Source organism: Zea mays, chromosome 3 (assembly GCF_902167145.1).
Source record: "Zea mays cultivar B73 chromosome 3, Zm-B73-REFERENCE-NAM-5.0, whole genome shotgun sequence".
Lineage (NCBI taxonomy): Eukaryota > Viridiplantae > Streptophyta > Magnoliopsida > Poales > Poaceae > Zea > Zea mays.
The window spans coordinates 38863518-38875948 of NC_050098.1; the positions used below are offsets into that span (position 1 = coordinate 38863518).

The 12431-nt window shown below is 56.4% G+C and overlaps 1 protein-coding gene across 1 annotated transcript; it reads right to left on the reverse strand.

Moving 5' to 3' along the window:
* Window positions 1–250: 250 nt before the first annotated feature.
* LOC103651885 (putative serpin-Z12) lies at window positions 251–5838 on the reverse strand. The gene is made up of 4 exons (XM_008677565.3): window positions 5131–5838; window positions 4702–5002; window positions 3615–3641; window positions 251–896 (listed from the first exon to the last, which is right to left on the reverse strand). The coding sequence occupies exons 1-4, from the start codon at window positions 5836–5838 to the stop codon at window positions 451–453; spliced, it is 1482 nt and encodes a 493-aa protein (XP_008675787.1). The 3' UTR covers window positions 251–450.
* Between the last annotated feature and the right edge of the window lie 6593 nt (window positions 5839–12431).

A 12431-nucleotide genomic window follows, 5' to 3' on the forward strand; every position in this document is an offset into this window, starting at 1 on the left:
CGGCCTTTTTCCTCCTGTGCGTCCGATACGAAAGAAATGTAGAATATGAAGTCCGGTAACAACATTCGTACATAGGAGAGGATAGAATTTATAGGACATTGCTGGAGAATGAAAAGATATAGAACAGAATCCTGTAAAAGATATAAGGAATATTATTTTAGAGAATGAAATTTAAGGAATATTTTAAATTTTAAAATCTATTATGTCATATCTTTCACGTCATGGCTAAATTAGGATAAATGGGGAAAATGTACAGCAATTACGATTTTTTAAGAATCCATTATTTCATTTCATTCACACATCACTAAAATAAGAGATAGGTTTGGAAAACGATACGAATAATTAGAGACTACTGTCTACCGATCTACATCTCGGCTTTCCTCTATGAACAAGCATTTAGAAATGCGATTACGGACGCAAATGGTAAAATAGAAGTCGCAGGTGGGTGGATCACTCCGCTAGTGGATTCACCACATGGCCAAAGAAGAGCACGGCGCCGCTCCTCTCCTCCACGACGGCGAACAAGAAGGGCCGGTCCGCCACGAAATCCACCGGCAGGATGGCGCTCGCGCTGAGGCAAATGGACACGGCAGTGGCAGCGGCAGCTACGGTGCCCTCCTCGTCCACCTCGACGGTAGCCTTATGGTACACTCCATTGACGGAATCCCCGCCTCCGCCGGCGAACATGCCGGAGAAGTCGCCGCCTTCAAAAGCCCTGGCGACACCCAGCCTTCGCATCTCCTCGCTCGCCTCGAACTCGTACGCGAACTTGAACTTGGGGACCATGAGCCGCCCTGCCGGAACCTTGCACGCCGGCGTGTGCCTCCTGATGAACCCCGGCGCCGAGACGGCCCTGTCGTCGTCTGGGAGGAGTAGAAGCATGTAGAAGTACGCGGCTTGGTGCCACTAGTTGCTGATGGCCAAACGGGCCGTCCGGCCCGGCCCCGGTACAGCCCGGCCCATTTAGAGCACGGCCCGTCAGGCACGCCGGACTGACTGGGCCGGGCCTTACTGACCCGCGGGCCTCAAATACTGAACGAACCCGGCATTGCTCGGGCCTAAACGTGCCGGGCTGGCCCGGATAGCCCGTCCTAAAAACAGTGCCGGGCTGGCCCGGGCCTGTTTTATAGAATAACACTATAGGCATATAAAAAGGCAACAACCAACACATATAAAAAGACTGAAAACAAACAGGAGACACATAGAAATATAGAATTAAATATAAAAGAGCTATTTGTGCAATGACTGCCTCGTTAAAAACCTTTCTAGGTAAAAACTCACACCTCGTGAGAAAACCCTAGAAAGGAAAAGAGTACAGTCCCATCTCATATATAATGTTCGCTGTTGATGAATAATGACTACATATTACATGGATGAAACATGAAGATAGAGAATTACAGATACAGTCCTAATACCCTAAGTCTTAAGTTCCTCCACCTCATCAAGATACATTCCTTTGAATGCATCTTCTAATTCTTTGTCCTGGGCAGAGTGTTGAGCTCTTGCATCACCTAGCTCCCAGTCCTTGATGCAAAGGAGCATCTCAACCATCTCTGGGGCTAATCGTCGTCGTCGTTCCTCGATGATCCTGCCACAAAGACTGAAAGCAGACTCAGAAGATAATGTTGAAACAGGAACTGAAATAACATCTCTAGCTAATATTGAGAGAACAGGAAAGGTTAGTTTATGCTCATGCCACCAGTTTAAGAGGTTGAAATCATCCTCAAACTTCTGAAGAGTGTCTCTGTCAAGGTAGGAGGACAGTTCAGAGTCTAAAGAACTTATGCATGCACCAGAGCTTGCTGCCTGTAACAATTCAGATGCTGATGTTCCCCTAGACAAGTTAGGAGGAGTAATAGGAGGAGTATACTCATTTTCAGATCCATAGATCCAGCTCCATTGTTGTTTCCTCTTACCAGTAATAGATGTTGTAGGAGTGGTCCTCTATAGTTTAACTGCACCAAACTTAGCATCATATTTAGTAAACATTACAGTCAATTCAGATCTCACATTAGAATAGAAATTTGAGTAGTCAGTACCAGTTAGCCCAGACAATATCCTCAGAAAATTATGAAAACCTCTAATCTTTGCTCTAGGGTCCAGTATGAAAGCAAAAGCATATAACATTGGAATATCCCTCCAGTACTTAAGGAATTTAGACTTCATAGGAAAAATAGCATTTCTAAGCAAGTGATCATTGTCATACTCATTTAAATGTTTAGCAATATCAAGTATGTTATGCAATATCAGAGGAGATGTGGGATAATAAACACCAGAAAGGGATACAGTTGCATCATAGAACAATTCCAAAAATTCTAGAACCTTTTCAGCCACATACCAATGAGCCTCTGTTAATAGATCAGGTTCACCAGGCTTTCTAGGGTAATGAGTATGCATGAAAACAGAAAATGTTGACTTGTATGGAATTAAATGCTTAAGCATGAGATATGTAGAATTCCACCTCACATCCATGTCTAGCCCGAACTTACGAGGGCGTACATCCATAGCAACACAGTAACTCTTATAAGCAGCAATGCGCTGATTAGAGGAGTTTAGGAATGAAATAGCAGTTCTAAATGCTTCAATGTAAGGCTTAAGTCGTTTCAAGCCAGACTTGACAATAAGATTGATAATGTGGCATGCACAACGTTGATGCAACAAAAGACTACCAACGTAACCAGACAGTAGAGGTTTAAGCTTCTCCATAGCTCTAGAGTTAGAAGATGCATTATCCAAAGTGATAGAGATCACTTTGTTAGTGCATGCAAAATCATCAATAAAAGTATAGATATGGCCAGCAATGTTGACACCAGTGTGAGCAGACTCTATGAGCCTAAGGCCAATGATTCTCTTTTCTAACATCCAATCCTTATTAATGTAATGAGCAACTACACTAAGGTAGTCCTCTTTAGCATTTCCTGACCAAATATCAGAAGTAATCGCAATAGACGAAGCAGACAACAAGCAATCAGCTATAACCTTACGACGATCAGTATAGTACTTAACCATATCCCTAGATGTAGTTTGTCTGGTCATAGATTTGAAGCCAGGATTGTGGGATAATTTTATGTACTGCTCAAAAGCAGAGGACTCAGCAAAATTTAGAGGAAGATCAAGCATGGCAATCAACCTACACATCTCTGTTCTAGCACGATGGGGACAATAATCAAAATTACGAACAGAACCACCAGGGTTTAACTTAATCATGGACTGCTTGCCCATCCTAGCATGTTTTACTTTGCAATCACGTTGATGCCTAAGCAAATGGCCAGTACCACTAGAAGACACAGCAGACAAAGTTTGTTTGCACCAGTGACACTTCCCACCAGTCCTTACCCTCTTGCCGTTCTTAATCGTGTACACAGGCTCAAAATCATCCCATACCTTTGAGGTGTTACACCTCTTGCGGTCGCTGGAGCCCTGACCAACCTCAGCAGGAGCTTCTGCGCCTTGGCCAGCGCCAGATTCCCCGACGGCGAGGTCGATAGGAACTGCAGCACTACTACCACTGCCACTAGCATGGTCGGTAGTGGTAGTAGCACGGCTCTCAGGGACTCCAGGTTCTCCGAGCAGCCTCAAATCGTGGTTGATGGAGCGACTAATGTCACCACCACCGTCCTCCATTGCCGACGCGTCGGTTCCTCACGGCCTACAAACAAAAGTGACGCGGAGATGTTAGCTACTGCTACTGGCTACTGCCTACAACAGATCCGACTATGGTGAGGTCGTGAGGAGGAGGTGTTACCTACGCGGCTTAGGAATGAAGCCGGTCTGCCGGAGCACCGATTCTGTCGACGATGGGCCACAAAAGAGACACCGAAGAAGACAGAGATGGAGAGAGATCCTTGCAGAGGACTAGAGGAGACACAGAGACGCGGGGAAGAAGACGTAGAGGAGACGGATCCACGGAGAGGCGCGGACAGTCCGGTGACGGAGAAGGATCCACGGAGAGGCGGGGAAGAAGACGGAGAGGAGACAGAGACAGATACCGTGACCGTGGAGAGGCGCGGGCGTGCGACGGAGACGGATCCACGGAGACGGGCGGCGCTACGGACCCACGGTCCACGGATCCACGGAGAGGGGCGGCGCCACGGACGCACGGATCCACGGAGAGGGGCGGCGCCACGGAGAGGGATGGATCCACGGACAGCCGATGACGGATCCGTCGAGAGGCTCTGACGCGCGGTGGAGAGGCGCGCTGGAGAGTGGAGACTGGAGATTTCCGAGGACGAGGAGCGGACGAGCGGTGGTCGATGGAGACCGGAGAGGCGGAGACGGATCCGAGGACGAGGAGCGGACGAGCGGCGGAGCGGAGGCGATTAGGGTAAGGGTTTCGGGGAAGAGAAATGCGGCTGGGGGCGGGGGCGGCTGGGGCAACAGATGTGGCGCTCACGTAGGCTTTAAGCTACTGGGGCGGCGTGGCGTGCGTGTCTGCGTGACCGCGGTCCGCGGATGTGGGCTACTGCTACTGGGCTGTGCGCAAGTTAACAGATACGAGCTCTAACCGTGCCTAGGCTAAAATCCATGCCGTGCCGTGCTAGCCCAACGGGCTGAATAGTGTGCACGAGCCCGGCACGCATATTCGGGCCGGGCTGGCACGGACCCGCTTAAAACGGGCCGGACTGGGCTCGTGCCGGGCCGAGGAAGCGTGCTTTCGTTCGTGCTTTCGTGCCGCGGGCTTTCTGTACATCTATATGCAGCTGTAGGGCAGCTTTAGAGCCCTGAAACCGGAGAACACTGCGACGTAGTGCTGCTCATACGCATACGTCCTCGTCGTCGTCATGAACGGCGCGCGCACGGTGCCCCCGCCGGGGAGATGGAACGGCGCGTCGAAGGTCCGTGACGGGTCGAACGGCTGAGCCCATGTCCCCTTGAAGTGGAGACCGTTGGCAAGCACGGCCACCGTGGACGGGCCGACGGAGCCTTGAGGAAGGACGGCGCCGATGAGCCCTTTCGTCGCGTCCTTCACGAAGTCGTTGATGCGCTGCCTCGCCTCCTCGGCCTGCAAGATGGAGCCATTTAAATATTTATAATGGAATCTTGTTTCCATTCCTTCCATGTGCTACCGAGATACGCAATGACTACTTCACCATTAGCATATATAACGAACGAATAATAATCAGGCCGCACCTGTGACACGAAGTCCACGGACTCTGCGACGGCGGCGTAGACGGCACCGGCGACGTCCGCGAACTCCTCCCTGAGCGCGCACCGCCGGTCCACCCAGACGCCGCACGCGAAGGACGTCTGCGGGATGCCGCGCAGCGCGGCGACCAGCCTCGTCGCCGCGGCGTGCTGCAGCTCGTCTAGCGACGCCGAGCCTAGGAAACGCAGCAGCTCCGCCTGCGTCTCGCCGTTCGCGCCCGAAGCCACCAGCGCGAGCGCCGCGTGGAAAGACAGCGGCGAGAGCATGAAGTTGCGTCCCTCGCCGGCTGCCTTGCGCCCGACGCGCCTCGCCAAGCGCAGGCAGCCGTTCGCGTCTCCCGCCCTGCCCCCACCGGCGGGCGAGCCGTCAGGGATCTCGCCTCCTGGGACGACCGGCCCAGCGGTCCAGGGTGAAAGGCTACGGGGAGGCGACAGAAGCGTACTGAACGCCCACAGCAAGGGGGCGGCCGGTGCGGCGCGGTGCGGACGGTGCGACGGCCGTTGCTGCAGCGGCGTGTAGTTGTGCCAGCGAGGAGGAGATGGCTGCGGCTGGGAGATGTGCTGGGTCGGTTGGGACGCAAGGTAGTTCGCAATGGCTGCCGTCACGCTTGGAACCGGAAACGGCTGGGAGGAATGGCCATCCTCGCCGTCGTGAGTCGGAGCGGCGTGGTCGTCTTGATGCCATGATGACATGGAGTCCGGCGAGCTAGCACGAGCACGTCGTTAGCAACTGTTGGTAGGCCGTAGGCTTCGTGGGTGGTATTCTTGTCCGCAACTATACCATGTGATGATCTTTTATAACCAAAAAAACAGTGTGAGAGGTTCACAAGATAAATGTCCCGTTTGTTTCGGCTTTTCGTAGCTTCTAGCCATCAAAAGCTGTTGCGGACTGCCAAACACTCAGCTTTTCAGCCAGTTTCTATAAAATTTGTTTGGGTAAAAACCATTCAAAATCAACATAAACATGTAATCGATTGAATCGTCGCAATAGTATTAATCCGTCACTTTATAGATCCTGAGCCCCATGGACAACTTTATCTTACTCCGCACGTAATCCTAATGATACTCAGATTCTCTACACAGCCAGATTTTTCCCACAGCTAGATTCTCGGAAAAGCTGGTTAGAAAAAAGCTGAACCAAACAGGCCTAAAGATACTCGATCGTAACTATAGATGGCCAGACGAGTCGTGCTAAATGAGCCAGCACGGCACGGCCTATAGTGCTTCGGCACGGCACGGACATGATTCATATAGTGCCAGTGCCGGCACGACATGAGTCTAGTGCCATGCTTGGGCCGCCACACCGGCACGATGAATTGGCACGAGCACGACACGATTAACTGTCCGACATGGTTAGGCACGACTTAGACCAACATGTGGTTTATAGATGTGATTGTGATATGTGCACGTGGTTGTACATTGTTATTTGTTATGATTTACACATAATGAATTCACTTTATAATGATATAAATACTCAAGTTTTAAAATTATATATATATAATCTTAAAGATCTTTATATTTTTTGAGCTTTTAAAATGAAATAGTGCTTGGGCTGGCACAAGCACTATTAAGTATTAGTGTCGTATAGTGCCGGCACGACACGATTAGGCACTATAGTTGTCGGCGTTTCGAGACCGGGGGTCCCTGGGCCGACGAGTGAATGTCGCCGCGTGCCCCAGCCCAGATGGGTCGAGCGCGAGGGCGAGCGCGAAGGGGGGAGAGCGAGGCGGCCGGAGACCGGCGTGAGAGAGGTGGGAATCCCGCGGCCTTCGTGTTCGTCCCGCGCCCAGGTCGGGTGCGCTTGCAGTAGGGGGTTACAAGCGTCCACGCGGGAGAGGGAGCGAGCGGCCCCAAGCGAGCGCCTGTCTCGTCCTCGTCCCCGCGCGGCCAACCCTCTCTAAGAGGGCCCTGGTCCTTCCTTTTATAGGCGTAAGGAGGGGATCCAGGTGTACAATGGGGGGTGTAGCAGAGTGCTACGTGTCTAGCGGAGGAGAGCTAGCGCCCTAAGTACATGCCGTTGTGGCAGCCGGAGAGATTTTGGCACCCAGCTGGTGTGATGTCGTGGCCGTCGGAGGAGCGATGGAGCCTGGCGGAGGGACAGCTGTCGGAGCGGTTGAGTCCTTGCTGACGTCCTCCTGCTTCCGTAAGGGGGCCGAGAGCCGCCGTCGTCACAGAGTATGGGGGCGTCATCATTGCCTATCTGGCGGAGCGAGCCAGATGGGACGCCGGTCTTGTTTCCTGCGGCCCGAGTCAGCTCGGGGTAGGGCGATGATGGCGCCTCTTGTCGAGTCTGTCTTCCGTGGCCGAGGTCGAGTCCGAGCCCCTGGGTCGGGCGAGGCGGAGGCCGTCGGCTGAGGCCAGGGCGGAGTCCGAGCCCTGGGGTCGGGCGAAGCGGAGTTCGTCGTCTTCTGGGGCTGAGCCCGAGTCCGAGCCCTGGGTCGGGCGGAGCGGAGTTCGCCGTCTTCCGGGACTTAGCCCGAGTCCGAGCCCTGGGTCGGGCGGAGCGGAGTTCGTCGTCTTCCAGGACTTAGCCCGAGTCCGAGCCCTAGGTCGGGTGGAGCGGAGTTCGTCGTCTTCCGGGACTTAGCCCGAGTCCGAGCCCTGGGTCGGGCGGAGCGGAGTTCGCCGTCTTCCGGGACTTAGCCCGAGTCCGAGCCCTGGGTCGAGCGAAGCGGAGCTTCCTATGGTGCCTTCGGCCGGGCCTGACTGCCTGTCAGTCTCACTCTGTCAAGTGGCACCGCAGTCGAAGTGGCACAGGCGGTGCTGTCCTTCTGTCAGGCTGGTCAGTGGAGCGGCGAAGTGACGGCGGTTACTTCGGCCCTGCCGGCTGGGGGGCGCGCGTCAGGTTAAAGGTGTCAGGCCACCTTTGCATTAAATGCTCCTGCGATTTGGTCGGTTGGTGCGGCGATTTGGTCAGGGTTGCTTCTTAGCGAAGGCAGGGCCTCGGGCAAGCCGGAAATATATTCACCGTTGGAGGGGGGCCTCGGGCGAGACGGAAATCCTCCGGGGTCGGCTGCCCTTGTCCGAGGCTAGGCTCGGGCGAGGCGTGATCGAGTCGCTCGAATGGACTAATCCCTGACTTAGTCGCACCCATCAGGCCTTTGCAGCTTTATGCTGATGGGGGTTACCAGCTGAGAATTAGGAGCCTTGAGGGTACCCCTAATTATGGTCCCCGACAGTAGCCCCCGAGCCTCGAAGCGAGTGTTAGCACTCGCTTGGAGGCTTTCGTCGCACTTTTTTGCAAGGGGACCAGCCTTTCTCGGTTGCATTTTATTCCGGTGGGTGCGCGCGAGCGCACCCGCCGGGTGTAGCCCCCGAGGCCTCAAAGGAGTGGTTTTACTCCTTCGAGGTCTTAATGCCCTGCGTAATGCTTCGGCTGGTATGTTGACGCTGTCAACGGTTCGGCCGGAGCCAGGTTTGCGAGAGCAGCCCCCGAGCCTCTGCATAGGGCGAGAGGGCGATCAGGGACAGACTTGGCTTTTTTCATATGCCCCTGCGTCGCCTTTCCGCAAGGAGGAGGGGGGGAAAGCGCCATGTTGCCCTCGATGGGCGCCGAACATGGTGTCTCCGGTGAGCTGCAAGCGGGTAATCCGAGTGGACGTCCGTGCCCCGTTCGTTAGGGGTCGGCTAGGGGCCCAGAGGCACGCCCAAAAGTACCTGCGGGTGATCTGCCGGACCCGGTCCCCTGGCGACGGGGTCCGAGGGCTCGATGCCTCCCTCTGATGGGATTCCGTTACAAGATCGCTCCCGCTGGTCTCGGAAATGTCCTAGGGTACCTCGGGAGCGCAGCCCGAGCCTTGGTTATGTATCGAACGTACCCATGGTCATCCCTCGCTCGGCGTCTGAGGCGGCTGTGAACCCTTCGGGGGCCAGCCTTCGAACCCCTGATCAGTAATGGGCGTGGAGGCCGAGTAGCCTGAGGCGGCCGTGGAACCCTTCCGAGGGGCCGACCTTCGAATCTCTGACCAGTAGTGGGTGTAGGGCCCACGCGATCTGAGGCGGCTGTCGAACCCTTCCGGGGGGCCAGCCTTCGAACCTCTGATCAGTAGGGTGGCTCGGAGCCTGGTTCCTTCACAGGGAAGGATCCTTTTCGGGGTATCCCCCTTTCCCGATCCCTGTTGCAAGAGAGAGAAAGAGGAAAAAAAGGAAAAGGATACGAAATCGAACGACGCGGCGTACCTTTTTTGGCGCGGTTATTACGGCGAAGGCGAAGCGTTGCCTGCTTCTCCTGCTAGAGGCGCCGCCTGTCCCGCCGCGGAGTTAATGCGACGGGGCGAGTGGTTGGCGGGGCGGCCGTTGCGCGTGCGCGAGCCGTTTGAGGAACGGAACACGGGCGCGTTGTCTTTACGCCGTGAGAGAGGGTTCTCTCGCTGCCCCCGGATGGGACGTGAGCTTGGCTGACGACGTGACCGCTGCTCCCGCCCGCCTGCCACCGCCATTACTGCCGACCCATTTTTGGCCGCACTGACCGCCGCGCCAGGCTGGCGCTGCTGGGTCATGCACTGGGTCGCCTCGAGTCGCGGTATTGGTTCTGCAATCGAGGAGGCGCGGTGGTGGCGCAAGTGGCGGTGCGGTTGCATGCACGAAGCGTTCAGCGCGCCGGTTGCATGACACGTGGGCCTGGGCCTCCATGCTGGGCGTGTTGGGAGTCGGAGAAGTGCGCCCACTTGGCGCGGTTGCATGCCGCCTGCATGGCCGCCTGCCCCTTTCGCCCGTTGGTCTGGGCAAAAGTGGAGGGTCACTTGTAACCGCTGGGCGGTTGTGCACACCGCGCACGGTGGTTTGGCTTCTTCTGCTCTGAGCCGGCTTGCATGACATGTGGGACCCAGCCCCCGCGCCGCAGGGGAGGGCCTTGGAGTGTGTTGGAGAAGACTCAGCCCGTGACGGCTGGGGACGCAAGTAGGGATAGTAGCCTTTAAAAGGAGGGCGACCCCCTTGGAAGGCGACCATGTCTTCGCGCTCCCTTATGCATCGTGTCTTTCCACCTTCCAAGCCCCCGGATGGGGGATACCCGCCGTCTTTCCGCCTCATCGCCGGAGGAGCGCAACTCCGTGGGAGTTGGTACCTTTCAGCCATCGTTCGGCTTCAAGGATTTTCATCAGCTAGCCCGGCTGTACCCCCCCCCCCCCCCGCCGACAGTCACCCAAGATGGCGACTACCAGCCCCTGGGTGGGGAGAAGCAAGCCGGGCTGCGATCTTGGTCCCACCCTCAGCTTCAAGGATGTTCATCATCCTCGCTGGGGTGGAGGCCGGGCTGAGCCGGAGCTCTACCTTCCGCGCAGGTTCGTGGGTCACCCTCTCCTGCGGTGTTCGAGGGAGAGGGCGCTCGCTGGCCCTACGGGCGGGCCGGACTTCGACAACGCGGGGCTGGTCAACGGCGGGCGTCGTCAGCCCCAGCGTGTCGAGCTCGTCGGCTTGGCTCCCGGCGGCCCCTCCTGCCAGAAGGCGGCTGCCGCGCCGTGTGCACGGGAGGACCGCCCAAGATGTCGCGCGCTGCTAGGGCGGCGTTCGTGTTCTGGGGCGGTCCTGCCTTTGCACCGGTATGGCGCCTCCGCGCGGAGGTCGGTGCCCCACTCGTCCGGGAGGATCTGAGTGGGGATCTGCCGGGGGGCTGACGGCCCCTGTCGTCGGTGCCAAGGTGGAGGCGGCTCGAGAAGTCCCCGTCGCCGACGGGACCACCGCCACCATCCGCGCTTCGGGCCTCCGGCTCTTTGTACTTGTCCTCGCCCCTCGAGCGCCGACGTGGGCGAGGGCAAGATTGCAGCAGCACCCACCCTGAGGCCTGCGCTGCTGCAGTTCGGCCACCCGGAGCGGGGGTCGTTGTTGTTGCCGTCAGAGCGGGCGGCGACGAGCCGCCCGTCAGTCTTCTGTTGCTCCGCAGGCCCTCCCCCATCGAGTGGGGTTGTTCGTACCTGCGGAGGGGGAACCGGAGTTCCGTTTGTAATGGCACTTTGAATGCAGTGTTTTTGTTCATTGTGGCTGTCGAGGCCTGAACATGTATGTAATTTTGGCACGGAGCCGTGTTTTTTTCCTCATTTTCGAGCACCAAGACTTGCCTGTTGGTTGTCTGAACCGCTTCACCAAGCGTGAGTCGCCCCGTGTCAAGGTGACGAGTGAGGTATCCGTATCCCGGAGGCGTAGGAGTCCCTCGGCTCGGTCGGCCTTGTTGTCTGAGGCTTCTCTAGCTTAGTTAAAGGGACCCCTCGGCCGCTCTTCGATGAGCCGAGGCCAGGGGCAGCGATATCAGCATGAACAGGGGCAGAGTTGGCTCGAAAAGGAAACCTGGTTGGCCGGAGCCCAGCCGGGTCGTCCGTTAGCGGGACCAACGCTGGAGTTGACCAGCCGAGGCCTCGGGTCGGGCTGGCGCCCTTGGAGGACGGCTGGCCGAGGCCCCGGGGCGACCGGCCGAGCCACCTGCTCGGGCCGGATTCCTGGAGAAGACCCTGGCAGCGATTGCCCGGGCGTGGTGATGACGTCGTCCTTTAGAGCGGAGATCCTTGGACCGCGTCGCCGTCCGAGGCTAGGTCGGACCTCGCCGAAGGCGTCGTCGATGCCGAGGGTGCTGCTGCCCCCTTCCAGCGTCAAGACCCGAGCCTGCAGGATCAGATTGTCTTGTAGCGTGTGCCTCCTGCGGCCGCTGAGGCCAGAACACACCCTCGCTGTGTTGTAAAGCTGCGTCTCTTTTCCTCTTGTTTCGAGTATCTGGACTTTTTTGTCGGTAACTGGGATGTTTGTGCGAGCGAGAGTTGCTTCTCGCGGAAGGTGATGAGTGAGGTATCCGTATCCCGGAGGCGTAGGAGTCCCTCGGCTCGGTCGGCCTTGCCGCTTACGCGCACCTTTACCCGTCCATGAGGCTCTATCACCGACTCAGTCGAGAAAGCTCGGAGGATCGCTTCGGCAGAAGAACTTCCGAACGTGAAGACTTGTTCGGTCCGCGGAATCACTTATCCGAACGTGAGTTACTTATCGCTGAAGGTGATGAGTGAGGTATCCGTATCCCGGAGGCGTAGGAGTCCCTCGGCTCGGTCAGCCTTGGCTGCTTACGTGTACTCCGTCGTTTTCAGGATCCACTTTTCGAAGTAGTCAAAAGGCACGAAAGATATTCTGGCAGAAGAGATCTTTTTTCGAGGAAAATTTCAACGCAGAGGGGGTTCCCCCCTTTTAGCCCCCGAGGGAGGGTCGGGCTTTGCCGAGGCGAGGCCGACCCTTCCTTGATGACTAAACTTTGCGTGGGTGCGAGGTATATGAACAACTTGAAAACATCTTAAGGGTAGAAGCGACGTAGC